This window comes from Falco peregrinus, chromosome 9 (assembly GCF_023634155.1).
Source record: "Falco peregrinus isolate bFalPer1 chromosome 9, bFalPer1.pri, whole genome shotgun sequence".
In the NCBI taxonomy this organism is placed as follows: Eukaryota; Metazoa; Chordata; class Aves; order Falconiformes; family Falconidae; genus Falco; species Falco peregrinus.
The window spans coordinates 18,938,567-18,955,864 of NC_073729.1; the positions used below are offsets into that span (position 1 = coordinate 18,938,567).

The 17,298-nt window shown below is 36.7% G+C and overlaps 1 protein-coding gene across 4 annotated transcripts in view; it reads right to left on the reverse strand.

Annotated features, from left to right (window-relative positions):
* The window catches only part of LOC101919211 (golgin subfamily B member 1), a 44,697-nt gene that overhangs the window by 4,187 nt on the left and 23,212 nt on the right, over nucleotides 1–17,298 (reverse strand). For 3 of the 4 annotated variants that reach the window (XM_055813438.1, XM_055813437.1, XM_055813441.1), the window contains 4 exons: nucleotides 6,156–17,045; nucleotides 5,723–5,874; nucleotides 4,012–4,171; nucleotides 1,116–1,268 (listed from right to left, as the gene is read on the reverse strand). In XM_055813438.1, the coding sequence (XP_055669413.1) occupies nucleotides 1,116–1,268; nucleotides 4,012–4,171; nucleotides 5,723–5,874; nucleotides 6,156–17,045 (11,355 nt within the window). The remainder of the gene's footprint in view (nucleotides 1–1,115; nucleotides 1,269–4,011; nucleotides 4,172–5,722; nucleotides 5,875–6,155; nucleotides 17,046–17,298) is intronic. The other variant, XM_055813439.1, reaches the window with a different exon arrangement.

Consider the following 17,298-nt stretch of genomic DNA (forward strand, 5'->3'; position numbering starts at 1 on the left):
ATAAATAAAAACTAGGAATTACCTCCTCCAGGAAATTACTACAGATTTGAGACCTGCCGTTGGAAAGAACTGAGTACTAGTTTCCAAACTGCATCAACTTTTTGGCAAAGTCACAATTTGGTAAGATCTGACTAGCTGTTTTATGACCAGCAGAAATAATGAAACCTGTGTATTGATTTCCCCTGTCATCAATATGTCCAAACCAGAAACTCAGGGTTTTAAACCCCAATGCCTTCCTCCCTGTGTCTGCTATGATATCACCACCCAGCAAAAGAACGTCTACATAGCCCCTACTTCAGGACAATGCACACAGCCAAATAAGCTTGACAGTATAAACACGTTCACCGGGCAGTCCAGGAACACTCAGCAGTTGAGTTTTTTCGTCTTTTCAAACAACAGATTGTAATTTGTGTCTCCACCCATGTACCTACATGCTCATATTCACTTGTAGGAGCTTGAGATGCCTACACCTGTGTCAAATTTTGGTTAAAATTGTTATTAAGTTTCTAAAATGTTTGGGTGAAGAAGTGAAAACAGACACCACGAGAGATGAAAGTTAATGTACACCTAACTTGCTTCAAACACCAGACCACGCGGAGAGATTACAACAAGGGTATTCCAAGAACATTTACAAACTTCTGTGAACAAAACTGAACACAAACACATATGTGTATGCAGGGACACACACTCTTACTGTCTTACCAGCCACAATACATCAAAAATTTGTGATGAAACGTTTTTGAGGTATTTAAAATTTGGTATGAGATAGCTAAAATCTTGTTCCAGCTAAGACAGACATCTGTTTCTGTCACTAATGAAAAATATTTTACTTCGAATAGAAGTTCAGCAGTGCCTCATCAGTGTCTTCAGAATGCAGATTCAAATAAACCTCTCTCAGGCAAATAAGAAGTCAGGAAAGCCTGACAGAAAGATAATACTGACATTCAGCTTGCAATTTCTAGTTTGAGCCAACAGGGTCATTTTCAAGAATCGAAGTTTTAAAGCTGACTAATTTTCAATCGTGCAAGACACCACCAGTTTAGCAGTATTTGCACATTGATACCAGGTCAGATTCACACAAGCTGTTCAGGATCAGAGCTGTTGTTCAAAGTTACCTTTGAATTAATCTGCTGGAAATGCAGATCCTTCTGGTGCATCTCCAGAAGACAGCGCTGCAGTTCATTTTGAAGCTGATTCTTCTCAGCTAAGATGTGCTTGATTTCCTCTGGCGTATCTGCACTTCCAGCGAGGGAGGCAGTTTCTAAAACCTGTAAAAGCATTAGCATATTCAGGGTAAATGGTATAGGAGTTCTCTAAATAATATACAACTCCAACACTAAATATACATATGAACTACATAATAATACCCCTTCCACAAGATCATTTCTTTCTCACACATTAATACCACATTTGCAAGAGACTTTATATAAAGAAACCAATCTTCTACTTAATGTTTTCAACCTAAATACTTCAATTAAAAAAACAATTTAAAATTACCATGAAAAGGCAACTCAACTTCATTTTTAGTTCACAAATAGTGTGAAGCACACACAAAAAATAAAGGAGGAAAAAACACAAAAAAGCCAAATGAACATAAAATATTTTTCAAAAATTATTTTCAAATTCATAATGTACAGTACTGATACTTGTAGAAAAACAGCTATTTTGTAAATACGACTTTAAAGCTGAAAGTTCATTTTGAAGGAAAAAGAAATCCAAACCAAATACCGCCCGCTCAACTTTATCACTGCTTCACAGTTTTAGCCTTCTTTACCTCTGGCAGGTCAACATTTTGATGTTAATCTCCCCAGTAGAGCGGAGTATGCCATTTCTAACGTTTTATGGAATCTATTTTCCTGTATAATCATGAAATAGACATCTACCACATAAAATACTCCATAACCCAACAGATACTACAGTTCAATATCTGTGATCTTAATCATAGAAAACGAACAGCATATGACAATCTGACCAACCAAAATGTTGTTTTTTATGAAATTAAAATGAATGTGGTTTACTTCCTTTAGCACAGAAAGACAATTAAGAGTATTATTCTTAAATAACATTTTCCTTGAACCTTTAATGATAATCTAAAAAAGTAGACAGCAATTGCCAGACCGTGTCTCAGCTGCTGCCTTTCTAAATCTAGTATTTTGTTCCTGGCAGAAGCCAACTCCAGCTGCTTCAGGGGAAGGGCAAGAGCACTTCCATTAAGCACATTTCTCCCTTCTCCCCTCCAATTAGGTCCTATTCTAATCTGCAGCAATTAGAGATTGATTTAGGCTTTGAAGAATGAACATTAGTTGACCTTTAACATTTGTTAGCTTCAAGTATACAAATTCTGAAAATTCTTGTCAATGTAATCTACCAAGTTCTTTTTTGATCCTCTTAAAAATTGTGTCCCTGCAAGCAGGTGGCAGCCATAACATATCTGAAAAAATGTACACATTATGTAAAACAGCACATCCTTTTACTAGTTTTGTATTTGTGACCAAATGTCCCCTGTTCCGGGTTTACAAGAAGTGACAGTGTAGATTCTCATTTCACTTACATCCCACCACACTATTAAGTTGGGGTTTTTTTCCTCTCATTTACTTCCTTCCTAACGTAAGTGATCCCAGTCCTTTCTGAATTTTCTTCTTAGAAGTTTTCCTGTATCATGCTTTCCTGCTCCCTCCTCTGAAACTTTTTTTGTATTGCAAAGCAATACTTCCCTGAAGCTGAGGTTAAATATGCTACAAATTACTTAGACTGAAGGATTATGTTTTCTGTGCCACTCTTCTTACAATTTCTGCAACATCCAAGACTGGCTTTGTAAAAATAAGATATATGCAAGTCATCATGTTCATCTATCTGTTCCCCCAACAAAATCTGCATCAGCTAGCCAATTCTAAAACTGGATTTTAAGAGAAGGTTCATGTCTCTAGAACTCACGATGCTTCTGTACTTAAGTGCAATAATCACTGAACTGGGGGAGGGAGACAGATCCAACTTGAGAGAAAAAGAACCTGGTAGAACACAGCTGTAGTACACGCTGTCTGGCAAGTGATTAAGTCAATAAGCATGCAAGGCCTTGCTGACAACAAATACATTGTTGGCATCCCACAAGTAATAGTACAGCATCCTACTGGCTTTTCAACAATAGGAACAAGTAATGACACTGGTGCCATAACAGTGTGATAGTAAGAGACTCATGAATGATATGAAATGGGCACAAGAAGCCAGAATTGTATTCCCACTTATGGACTTGTCACATCTCAGCTCCTACATGAGAAGAATTTCCCCTCGAGTTGCCTGACAGTTCCCTATCCTCTTCTCGATTTGAAAGAATTAACTAAGAAACCTGCAAATTGCACTAGTTCTTTTTTTCCCTTTCCAGTATGTGTCGCTATTTATCAGCACCCAATCTGCTGTTGAACCATGTTTGAACCCCCTTTTTTTTTTTAACCTCTTCCTATTATATTCTGGATTTAACTAACCTAAGATAGTTATCTACAAGATTACTTAACTAATCTATTAATGGTAGCAACTCAACAACAAGCAAATAACACTACTTTACAGTGCAACCACAGAAAGTCGTTACTCCTTTTTGACTAAGAATCTGTAACCATTATTGGTTCATGACCTTCACCTTTTGCTTCACAACCATCTCATTTCTTTATGAAGGTACTCTCCATGTTTTTAAACACTAAAATACACTACACCAGCAAGTTTTTTGTCATTTTATCAACACATGACAAACTCATCATATTCCTTTAGAAGAAGTTGATCAATATATCAGACTCCATTAAAAAGTGATTTTAATAACTGTAGGCTCATTTGCTTGGAATAGTTCTAATCTGCTGACTTGACCCCAGGCAACGCTGACATACAGGTCACATGCTCAATATTAGCCTTCCATACTTGACTACCATATGCTGTACAGTTCTCTTTTGGGAAGCAGGCTGCAAATTTAATACAATAAACTGATGGAAGTAGATTCGTGCCTCCTACTACATTTCATTTGTTTACCTTGACTGGGTAATTGCTGCCAGCAGAGACTGATTTCTTAACAGTCATGTCTTGTTGCAGCTTCTGTAGTTCTGCAATCTGTCGGTCTTTCTCAGCAACTGTGATTTGACATTGATTTCGCAGTGCCTGGGACTCTGAGAGGAGGAGGGTTTTTTCCATTCTAAGCAAAAAACGTTAGACTAGACGTTAAATGATGATATAGTACATACAAGTCAACGAAAAGGATAAAGCTGCACTTAACTGTTATTTCTAAAATAAACTGGTAATTTTTTAACAGTTGTATGTAAATATGAAGCACTATATGAACATTCTCAACACATACTTCAGTTTAAAGACGTCTGCTAAAAAAAAAAAATAAATCAGAAAATAAAGCCTGGAACGTAGTAACATCCCATTTCCTTCGTTAGCTTGAAGATGAGAGATCATTGGCTGTCAAGATACTAACATCTGTTAATGCAATAAATAGTTCAGCTACCGAAAGAATAAGGTTGCGCAGCAAAGCAACTCTAGGTCTCAGCTGTGTAGCACGCTGCTCAATCTAGCCAGCCTACCCTACTGCAAGCACACGTTTGAAAAGGAATACCCTGGACTCAGAAGCCTGAAATAAATAAACATGCCATATCTCCAGAAACTGTCATCATACAAAGGCGATATCACAAAGGCCATAAAAGTAAATTAAATCCTTTGGAATTCAATTTAATGTATGTTTTTAAAGTTTGGGGGGGGGGGGGGGGGGGGGGGGAATGGAAACAGCTATCCATGCTGTTCACTTGGTTAAGTTTACAAGTTAGAATGAGGTATGAATATTTCATGCTAACTTGCTCACATTTGTAAAGATAAATGTGGGGCTAGCCTTTTGATCTACACCCACTCCTGAAAAAGCTTCTAGTATAAACCAGGTATTATCTTATACAGACTTTAATTAGAGACCTAGAAATTGCATTACGGACAATAAAACACAGTAAGGCACTAGGATACTGCCTACTGGCTTCAAATGCAAACGAAATTATCTTCACTGAACAGATCATAGCATACTTTCACACTTCAATCAACTGTGCAAGTTTAAAAGCTTGACTGAGAACATTAGTCTAAGATGACCAAACCTTGGTCTGCCTCCACTGAATACCACTTAAAAATGCCTACTGCCTTCTCTGAAGCAGACCCTATGAGCCACTCACAGAACTAGGGCCAAAGGATCACATTATTCATTTGTCACAGATGACATAAGATGCGAACAGTGTGGAAGTGGACTCTTGAATCTACAAAAACAATGCTGAAATGTGAAATGACTTTAATTTTCAACATGTAGTTGGGGCCAAACATGTAACACCTCAGATATCTTTTAAAAAAAGGAGATCTGGGATGGGGGGGGAACATTCAGCCATATCAATCATTACTCTAAGAAGAGACTATAACACCAAACATTGAAATAAGATTCTTGAACTGTAGTTCTATATATCTAAGCCACCAACAGAACAGAAAATAGTCAATTAAGATTGTCTGAAACTTTAAAACTCTTTTAAACCAAGAAACCATTACATAAAGGTAGGATAACCACAAAGACAACCTGTGGAAGTTGATCTTGCACATTCTAGACATACTCTTATCCTACTTCCTGCTAAACAACATATAATTTTGGTTTTGTGTCAGTTTTATCTCAGGTTGTGAAGAATTCTACACAAAAGCCACACGTACTATTTAACATTTATACCTTAATCCAGCAAGCTCATTCTGGTAGGATGCAATCTCTCTCTCAGTTTCTGCTTGGAAGGCTTTTGTTTGATGTAATGCCTTCTCCAATTCATCAACCTTGGTCTTCAGTTTTGATATTTCAACAGCTGCAAGGCTGGCTCCTTCTTTAGCCTATGTTTAATAAACATGATTAGTGAACTGGAACGAAAACTTTAGAGGTGAAGTTTTATTAGTGCTAGAATTCCAATAACAGAATAATGGGTCTTCCCCATTTGCTCCTGTTTAACAAGAGCAAATAAAACTCCCAAAATTGTAAGCATGCCTTCTCTAGGAACAGTGTTTTCTTAGCACTCACAAAATTTACAAAGTTAAACTTCAGAATCTATAGTGTCTCTAAGCATTCTCTGAATAAAGAAAACAATTACAAAGTGATACAGCTAATTAAAACTTACCAGTGTTTCCCTAATGTGCTGAGGCATATCCAAATTACTTTTACAATAATTTATCTCACTGATGCTGTTGCAAGCAATGGGAAATGAAGCTGTGCCCTGTTTTATTTCGGAAGTTACCTTCTGATTGCTGAGTTCCTGTAGCAATTTGTCTCGGTCATCCTGAAGACTGGCCATAGCCTTGGAAAACGCTTCAATCTGGTGAACATAATTCCCACACTCAGATGAGAGCCTGCTAAACTCCATCTCTCGACTGACTAACTTCCTACAAAGATTTTCAATTTCATCAGCAATCTGATCAAGTGTAACTTTATCTGCAACATCAAAAATAGCCTGATTCAGAAAAGAATTTTCTTTGAGTATACTGATAAGATGTAATTTAAAGCCATCCAATTCAGCTTCAAGTTCATCTCCTTTCTTTTTTTCAGTCTTGAGTTCGGATATGTATTTGCTCTCAAGTACCTTTAAGTCCTCTATTATCCTATCCCTGTCATTTTGCAGAGCAGTCATTGCTTTCCCAAAGGCCTCATTCTGGGACCTCAGCTCGCTATTTTGAGACTGAACTTCTAGTATCATCTTCTCTGCAAAAGCATGAGGCTCATCTCCACGTTCAGGTGTCAAAGGGGTCTTACTGTACTTCTCATCTGCATCCTTAGTATTTCTACCTCTTGATTTCTGGAGTTCTTGAATTCTCTTCTGAAGGTTTTCTCCATACTGTCCATCTGACACACATTCTTTTTTCTGAACACTACCACTAGTTACCAGTTTCTCTCCAGATTCAGAAACAAGTTTCTCTTTGTTTAGTGATGCAATTAAAGATTCTAAATCATTTACTTTGCATGCTAATTTTTTATTTTCATGTTTCAAAGATACAGCAGTATCCTTTTGCAGTTCATCAGAAAGCTGCATTTCTTTCATTTGTTTTTGAAGATTGTATTTTTCTTGTTCAAGGCTTTTAATACAATCCAATTTCTGCTTGAGTAAGTCTTTCAGCTGATGGTCTTTCAGAGATAAAACTTGGTTAAGGTCTTCTCTATACTTTATCAGCTGTGCACTTAGCATTGCGTTTTCAGAATGAAGATCATCTCTCTGATTGAGAAGTATCCTTAATTCTTGTTTCAAAGCATTATTTTCACTTGCATTGCCAATTATAAGACTGTCCCGTTGATATAAGACATCTTGGTGAAGATGTTCCAGCTCTTTGTATTTAGAAAAAAGATCATCCCGATCATTCTGAAGAGATGACATTGATTTTTTAAAGGCATCTATTTCACTGGCAATTGCAGCCTTATCTTGACCTGCTTTGTCTGCTTTCATCTGCAGATTTCTCAATTCATTTTGCATCCTCTGACAGGACTCCTCAGATTGTTGTTTCTCTGTCTGCAAAGACCTTAACTGAAGTTCATACTCTTTGATTTGTTTTCTGTGTTGAGACTGTACCTGACTCAGATAGTCAGAAATTTCATCACCTTTTGAAGAAATGAGCAGGGAGATTTCTTTGTCTTTATTATTTAGCATGACCTTCATTTGCTCAGAAATAGTAATCTGCTTTTGCAATTCAGCATTGATTTTTTCCTTCTCGGCTAGAAGCTGTTGCAATTCTTGTTCCTGTCTTGTAAAATTACTTTCCAGAGCTTTTATCTCTCTTCCTGCACTTTTACTATTCTCTATGAGATGATTAAGAGAATCATTTTCCTTACGGAGTGCTTGCAAAGCTTCTTCTTTAGACTGAAGAGTACTCTCCAGTTCTTGCTGCCTGTTTAAAAAAAATTTATTTTCTTCCTTTATTCTGCAGAGCTCTTCATAGCATTGTGTATCAACAGACTTTTGCTTCAAATACAGTTCATCCTTTGTTTCCTCTACCACAGAATATTTGATATTCAGTTCTTGAATCTGAGTAATTTTGTCTTTCAATTCATCTTGTAAAGACATTATTCTTTTATTACTGTCTTCTATCTGTTTCTCTTTAGTTTGGATGGCCTCTTTGAACTGGATTTCCCAGGTTTTCATTTCAGTGATTACCCTGTCCCGGTCATCCTGAAGAGAGGACATACACTTTGTAAAAGCAGCTAATCGTGCCAAAGCTGCATTCAAATCTGCTTGAAGTTTCTTGTTTTGAGAGTCCTTAATGCTAACTTCTTCTTGCAAACCGTCAATCTCACTAATTGCCCTATCTTTTTCTCTCTCAAGGGCACTGCATCTTTCCTCTAGATTCAATAAATCTCTTCTGTGAACCGATTTTAATTGTTGAAGATTAAACTCCAATTCTCTCTCATATTGTCTCTTTTGAATTTGTAGCTCATCTTCTTTCTTCTTAAGTTCTTCTCTCCAATTTAGATTCTCATCTGTAAGCCTGTCCGCTTCACTCTTTGACTGATCCAACAACTTCATCTGTGAAGAAAGCTTCCCCTTGAGATGATCTATTTCTTCATTTGACTTCGCAAGCTTTTCCGATGTATTACTTAAGTCCTTTTCAAATTTCTCACTTTTAGACTGTGACAGTTTCACAGATCTTTCCAAATCCAGGATCAGCTCCTGGAACTTTATTGAATCCTTTTGCAAATGGTTGATCTCCTGCTGTTTCTCCTTTAAGAGTTCCTGCAATTCTTTTGTTTTGTTTTTACTTCCACTATTATCCCTCTGAGCACTTTTCACCTTCTCCTCAAACATTTTGACAAGATGTAATTGCTGTTGTTCTTTTTCTCTAACCATGTTAGATTTTTCCGCCTTTAATTCTTCCAGTTGCTGTAACAGCAAGTTATTCTGTACCTGTGCTGATTTCATTCTATCAGTAAGATGATCAACCTTTTTAACATGATTAAGCAATTCAGTCTCAAGAAATTCTCTCTCATTCTTTACTTTGTAAGAACTTTCTTGTACATTTTCTAATTCTTCCTGTAAGAGACACTTATCATCCTCTAAAATCTTAACCTTTTCATTTAGACTAACAATTTCTTGCATGAGACTTTTACATTCCATGTCCAGCTTTGTTAGGCAATGATTTTTATGGTCCAAAGATTTTTCAGTTTCTTTTGCTTTTTCTGAAATTGATTTTCTTTCTTGTTCCAGGACAAGCATGTCTTGTTCTTTTTCAGAGAGTTTATCCTTTAACATATTAATGTCCTTTAACAATGCTTCATTCTCACATAACGCATTGCTGATTTTAGATTGCATATCATTTTGGTAGACTTCCATTTGAACTTGCAGCTCTCCCAAAGTTGCTTTAGTTACTGTGATGTTATTATGAAGGATATCATTCTCATTCTGAATTTTCTCTAAAGCCTGCTTTAAATTTTCAGAAGTTTGTTTCAGCTGCTCATTTTCCTCCATTAGTTGATGATTCTGTTCAGTGAGCTCACGAAGACGATCCTGGTGTTCTTGCATCCTTGCCTCTTGCTCACGTATCTGCCTTTCTGCTTTACTTTGTAATTCGTCAACTTCGATTTTCTTGGATTCGCCAAGTTGTTTCAGTTGATTCTTAATAACCTCATTTTCATCAGTGAGTTCCTGTACATGCTTTTCAAGAGCCTCCTTCTCAGATTCTCCTTCCCTGAGCCTCTGAATAGCCTCTTGCTTCTCTTTCCTACTGAGATCAATAACTTGCCTCATATCTGCTATTTTACTACTGATATTCTCATATGCCTGAAGAAGTGATTCATACTCCTGCTTTAATTCACTATGTTTAGCTTTCCATCCTGTTAATTCAACTGTCTGAGAATCTTTTAAAGTATTCAGTTGGAAAGAAAAGGCCTCTTTTTCCTGAACTATAGTCTCCATGGTGGATTTAAGACTTTCACATGCCGCAGTGAGGTTTTCGTTTTCGGTCAGCAGTCTAGCATTTTCAGAAACAAGGCTCTCCTCTTCAGATAATGGAAAAACAGAACCTGAACGTTGTTTTTCTCTACCAAGCTCTAGCAAGTGTTCAAGCATCCCTGTTTTGTTCACCAGTTCTTCTCTTTCCAACATCAACTTATCAATCTGGTCTTTTAGACATTTATTTTCTCTCAGGGCTTCTTTACGTGATATTAAAGCTGCCTGTAATTTTCTTTGAAGGCGCTCTCTGGACTTATCTTCTGCTGTAGTTCTTTGCTCTTGTGGTTTAGTATCATTTACATTTGCAGTTTTTGCCGGTGGCTCTTCAATCATTTGCGTTTGTTTCTGGATTTGACATTCTGTTGCTTCTCTCAGTTTAGGCTTCCTGGAGTAATCAGTCTCTGACAGTTGAAAACAGGTGTCTTTACCTTGTAACGTCCCTTGAAGGGAATTAGTTTCTGAACAAAACTCTCCCAGTTCTTTTTCAGTATCATTTCCTTCCTTAAGCTCTTTACACGACACCACAGGTCTACTCATCTCAGTCTTCTCACGTAGCATACACAGCTCTGTCACAAGTTTTTTGTTTTCTTCACTGAAATGTTTTACCTCTTTTTTCATATTAACTAGTTCCAAATTTGAATTTTCTAAACAACTGAGAAGTTTCTCTTTTTCACTTTTCATTTCTTCAAATGCTGTTTTGTAATGGTGGGCTTCTTCTTGGCCCTCCTTTATAGCTTTGTTTAATAATTCCTTTTCCTGATGAAGTTTATCTTTGAAATCCGTAAGTGCACAACGCAATGCTTCTATTTCCTCATTCTTTTCTGCAAACTCCTTCATAGCTTCAGTTCTCAATCTCTGCAGTTTCTCCTGGCTCATCTTGTAATCTTCTTCACTTTTTTTAATAAGTGCTTCTTTCTCATTATTCACAAGTTCAAACGCCATCTTAACATCTACAGCTTCAGCCTCATAAGCTTTCAGCTTTTGATGTAGCTGCTTTATGTCCTCCAAGAAGCTGCCCTTATATTGCTCCTGGTACTGCTCCTGCTGTCTCAAAGAGTTTAAGTTGACTGTTTCTCCTCTTTCTTCACCAAATTCAACTGATATTTTTCTCAACTCATTCTTTAACATTTCTGTTTCCTCCTGAAGTTTTGCATAATTACTTCTTAGTTCTTTTAACTCAGTGTCTTTACTTGCCACTGAAGCGACCATGTTTTCGGACTCTATTAAAGATGCAACCTGAACCTTGCTCCTTGGTTTGTCTGACTCCAGATTCCTTAGGTCAACTGGTTCTTCCCCCAGTACTGCCCTAGGTGAAATCAGCTCCTTCCCTAAGCAGTACTCTAACTGACTGAAGTCAAGGTCTTTACATTTGGTTTGAAGAACTTCCCAAAGTCTTTTATGTTCTTGTTTGAGTTGCTCAAGGTGTTTTTTTTGCTCATGAAAATCTGCTGCAAATTTAGTGTGCTCTTCCCTTTCTTTCTGAAATGTTTGTATATATTCGTTCCTGACCAAAAGCTCCCTCTGCAAGGCTTCTTTTTCTTTTTCTAATCGTTTCATATTAATGTCATTGTCAGGGTCCAGACATTTCTTCTTGTCCCCAGCACTTAAAACAGGCTCTTCTGAACTGGAACTTTTCAACAATTCTTCCTTCTTCACTCCAGACTTTACCTTTTCAAGAGCTAAGAGCAGCTGAGAATGTTCCTTTTCATATGCACTTGCTTTTTCATCAAGCAGAGATTGCATATGAGCAAGCATGCAGTCCTTTTCCTCTAACAATTTTAGGTTCTGCTCACATATATTTTGTTTTTCAGCAATGACATAATTTAGTTCTGCAATACTGCCCTGAAGTTCCTCTAAATAAGAAGCTTTTGAAGACAAAATTTCAGTCAAATCACTTATTTTGGCATCTTTTTCTAAAAGTTGTTGCTTCAAAGTTCCAAGATGAGACTCAAAATCTTTATTTTGTACTTTAACTAGTTTCAGCTTGTCTGTTAATTCATTAACTTCTTTCAGCAGCTCCTCAGCTTTTTTTTGCTCCTTTTCTATTTCTTCCTGACCACTCTTCTCCAGTTTTCCAACTTTTTGCATTAGATCTCTTCTTATTATCAATGCTGCTTGAAGTTTCTTTTTCAGACTCTCTTTTTCCTTGCTCATTTTCTCAAGATTAGACTGCATCTCCTCTTTTTCATTTATTAAATCTTTAAACACAGCTTCTCTATGGCTTAATGCGACCTGACTGTTTTCCAGTTCTTTCTTACAGTCCTCAAGTTCCCGCAATACTCGGTTCAGCTCTCCTACAGAGCTATTATGAACAACTTCAAGGTCATGCAGTTTGGTATTTAACATATTTCTCTCTTCAGAAAAATTCAGCATTTCATTAGACAATGATTCCATGACCTGGGTAACAGAACAGTCCTTTTCTTTCAGTTGCTGACTCAGACCAGAAATTAAATTCTTCTGCTGATTTACCTGGGAAGTTAGGTTTTCAATGAGTTGATCTTTTTTTCCCATTTCTTCAAGGAGACTTGCTACGTTTTTACCTTCAACACGCAGTTTTTCTTGACTGTTTCTTATTATTTCTTCTGATTTATTTAGCTTGTCTTGAAGAAATTCAGCCTGCTTATTTACTTCTGCAAAAGACTCTTCTCGTTCTTGCAAGAGAGACTGTTGTTTACATAACGTTTCTTTGATTGTGACCATTTCTTTTGACAGACATTCAATTTCAGATTTGTATTTGCCCTTCATCTTTTCAATATCATTCTGCAGCAACTCTTTCTGCTTCTCCAGTGACTGCATGCTTTTTAGTTCATCTTTCATGGCATCTATTTCCTTCTGTTTTTCTAAAAGCATCAATTCCAATTGTTCTCCTTCTGTTTCTTTGCTCAAAATTGTGGTTATGAGAGTGGAGAATTTTTCCAACTGAATTTTACTATCAGTTAGCTGCAGTTCAGAATGTGAAGTCTGTGCCTTCTTTTCTTTACATAAAAGCCTACTACCAAGCAATGGAGATAAGCTTTGAGTTAACTCCTCTTTCATAAGATCCAGCTCTTGCTGCAAAGACTGGATTTTGCTATCCTTCGATTTCATTTCACTTTCTAAACTGCTCAATTGCTCAGTAAGACTATTATTTTGTAAAGCTGCCCTATCAAGTTCTGTCACCCATTTCTTTTCTGACTCAAGCAGACTTTGTTCTAGAGTTTCAAATTTAAGTTCTAATTTAGCCAGTTCTTCACCCTTCTCACTAACCTGCATCTGTAACTTCTCTTTTTCAGTCTTCATCTGCAGTTTGACAGCATCTATCTGCATTCTGGAGTAATTCTCGCTGGATTCTAGTTTTTCATTGACTTCTCTGAGCTCTTCCAATTTCTCCTGCAAACTATTTTGAGATGCAGTAAGTTGTGTGTTTTCAGCCTTCAGTTTATCAGCGTCTTCTCGTAACAGCTTTCTCTCTTTCTCTAAAGACTCTACCTGACTCTGCAGACTACCTATTAGAAGTGCACTGTCATGGCAGTCTTGAGATGATTTGGAATTTACATTGTTCAACTCTAACTCTAAACAGGCTATGTTATCTGCCTGTTCCGTGCACTTCACACGCAGAGACTCCACAGCCAATTCTTTTTGCTGTAGTTCTTCTCCCCATGTACTTATTTGGTCTAGCGCTTTTTGGTGTTCCTTTTTAAGAGAGTCAAGTTCAACAATCAAAGAATCAATTTTCTTCTGATTACTATCAAGCTCCTCGTTCTTTTCCTGAAATTCCTTAGTAAGGTTTCCCATGGCTGTAGCACTTTTTTCTGATTTTTCTCTGAGAACCTCAATCTCACTAGAAAGAACATTAACTTTGCTATCTGCCACCTGTATACTGGTATCTTTCTCCTTTATGGAATTAAGCAGTCCGGCAATAACTTCTTCTTTTTTCTCAAGAGCTGCATTCAACTTGGTTCTTAGTTCATACTGCGCTTCAATTTTCTCCTGAAGAGATAAAAAGGCATTTTCTTTCTCACAGACTAGTCCTTTAGATTTTTGTAGTTCTTGTGTTAGTTCCTGTACCTGACTTTGGAGCTCAGAAATTAAATTTGCCTTCTCTTCATCTTTCCTTGCTTTCTCCTTCAGAGTTTTGAGGAGACTTTTATTTTCTGTAAGAGATGATTCCTTTTCTGATAAGGACTGGTCCATTTCAGTTATTACATTCTTCTGATGTTGTATTTCTTTTTGTAAATTCACTTTCACTTCCTCCAGCTCTACCACCTGTTTCTTTAAGACCTCACATTCATTCACTTTCTCCTGAAGCTGCATCTTTAAATTCTCACTGAATAATGAAATATTGTTGATGGTCAATTCTTTTTCTGAAACAAGTACTTTTAATTGTTCTGCTTCAGAGGCTAAAAGCTCAGACTGTTTCCCCTGTAAAACAAAAGACTCCTGTACCTCAGAAAGCTGTGTTTTTAAACTGATGCATTCATCTAACTTTTGTTTTAAAGATTCATCTTTCTGTATAATTGAATCATTCAACTGGGATGATTTTTCTGTCACATTTCTAAGCTGATACTGAAGGTCAGAAATAACCTCCATATTCTCAGACAGTTGAACCCTAAGTACATCAGACTCTTCAGATTTATCTTTTAGTAACTTTAATTCTTGGGCTTGCCTCTTAAATTCATTTTCTTTTTCCTGCATTGCATGTCTAAGCTGGCTGGTTTCAGAACTTAGAGCCTGTATCTGGTTTTGCAAATCTGAAATGATTTGCATATATTGCCCTTCTCCTGCCATTTTACTATCCTTCATTTGCTGAATCAAAGCCTCCTTTTCAGAAAGGAGAATTTCTTTCTCTTCAAAGGCAATTTTTAAGTTTTCTTTTTCAATCAACAGGCCGTCAATTTGGTCCTTCAGAGCTAAAATATTATGACTTTGTTGAGACAAGTGTGAAGATAAAGCAGCTACTTCGTCTGACTTTTTCATTACCGTAACGATAACTGCTTCAATGTCTACTTTCAATTTTTCATTTTCTAGAGCTGCTGTGTGTGCTTGCTGCCTCATTGAAGTAATTTCAGACTGTTGCTGTACCAACTCTGACTGAAGAAATTCACATTCACGTGACTTCTCACTCAATAAGCTTGAAAAATCCTCCTTTTCATGCTTAAGCACATCCACTTCTTTGCTTAATAGCTGTAGCTGATTATTTAACACATTACTTTCTTCCACTTTTTCAGAAAGTTGCCTACGAAACTTTTCCAGTTCTGAACTCTGACTTCTTACAGTCAGGTCTCTTTCCTCTACCAACTGAGATAACTTTGTTTTTTCATCTTTAAGATTTTTAATTTCATCCTGCAAGTTTACAATACAAAGCTTACTCTCTTCCATTTCCTTATGTAATGAATCATTTTGAAGGATTTTCTCTTCTAGAGACCTGTTCGCCACTTCAAAATCCAAAGTTAGGCTTTGAATTTGCTCTTGCAGTAGTAAATTCTTCTCCTCACTATGGCTGAGCTCTTGGATTAGGCTACTGCAGTCGGATAACTTATTATTTAACATTTCTTCTTTCTTTCTTTCTTTTTCTCTAGCATCATTCAGCTGAATGAGAAGTGATTGCATTTGTTCATGCAACTGTTGTGTCTGTTCCTTGCTTTCAAACAACTGATCAGCTAGCACATTACATGCCTTTGTTTTCTCCTGCAGCTGTTCTGCAACTGAATTTTCTTTTTGCTTGGCAAGTACTGAAAGTTGTTCAATCTCTTTTGCCAGAGTGTTTTTATCACAATTTAGTACCGAAAGAGTTTTTTCGTACTCAGCAGTGCTAACAGATAACTTATTCTCTATTTCTGCCACAGCCTGGATTTTTTTTAACAATTCACACTCTTTTACATCCAAGAGTCTGGACAAATTCTCATTTTCACTGATTATCTTTTCCTTCTCTTTTTCCAGTGTGTCCATACTTTTTTTCAGGTATTCATTTGCTTTTATTTGCTCTGCCAGTTTTTCTTCCTTCCCTTCAAGATCCACCTGCAATTGCTTATTAGCTGAATCTTTCTCCCGTGTCTCTATTTCCAGTTTGTTAATTTGTTTACGTATTTCATTTAATTGGTTATTAAGTTCTTTGCAACATGTCTCTTTGGCTTCCAGATCCCCAGTTAATTTAAGTTTAGTCTCTTCATTTTGCTGCTCCAAAACCCCAAGCTTCTGCTCTAATGAAATAATGAACTCTTGTTTCTCTAGTAATTCTTTTTTAATTGTTTCCTGTTGTTCAGTATGTTCTATAAGCTGCCTAGATAACTCAGCCAACTTTTCATCTTTTTTAGCAGTTTCCAAAACCAGTCTGTTGTATGAATCTTTAATTGATTTTAACTCATTTTCAAGTGTCTGTGCTTTACTCTCTTTCTCTTTAAGCAAACTGTTCCATTTTTCCTTTAGAGTATTGTTTTCCTCAAGCTGAGATTTCAAATATTCAGATTCTTTTCTCTGTTTATCCTCAGTTTCTTGTAGCTTTTCAGATGATTTACTAATTTGTTCTTTCAGCAAAGTAATTTGTGACTCACACTCCGCAAGTTTGTTATTGTATGCGACACTGCTGGCCTTGATTTCAGAACGGAGATCCTTAATTGTAATGCTGTTCTCACTGCTTTGTCTTATTAATTCCTCATTTTCTTTGGTTTTAGCTTCATTCTCAACTCTAAGTCTTTCTACTTCTAGTCTCATTGTATTACTCTCCTCAGAAAGAACAGATATCTTCACACTTGCATCTCTTACATCAGCTGTTTGTACTTCTTTCAGCAGATGAGTTTCCCTTTCAGCCTTTGATAAAGCCTCTTCCATCCCTCGTATTTCCTCTTCTTTGCATTGCACTTGACGCTTCAGGATGAGAACCTGTTCAGAATATTCTGTCATATTCAAAGATAGAACAGACACCTCCCTGTCTTTTTCTGCCAGTGCTTCTTTAAGATTATCAATTTCTCTTTCACGTTTCTGGAGATCTTGAATAAGTTGAGATCTTTCCTCTAAATGGCTTGTATTCAATTTATCAAGCTCTTCATTTGTCTGATCCAGATCCAGCTGCATCGACTCTACCACGCCATCTTGTTTCAAAGTCTAAACATCAAGAAAATAATGTTAGAAGAATACTTCAAACATACGTTAGAGGGAGAATGGAAGGTACACTCCACAGGCAGAATGAGTATCTAAGGTAACCAATCTTTACCCAACCATACAGTCGCAAGATAACCATGTTATTCTTTAGAATGTTTTAGTATATAGAAAGTTTAGGGTATGAAATTTTAAGCAGCTAATGCTGTTGTTTTGATGACATTTAAATGGGCCACATCAAAAGAACATAAAAATTATT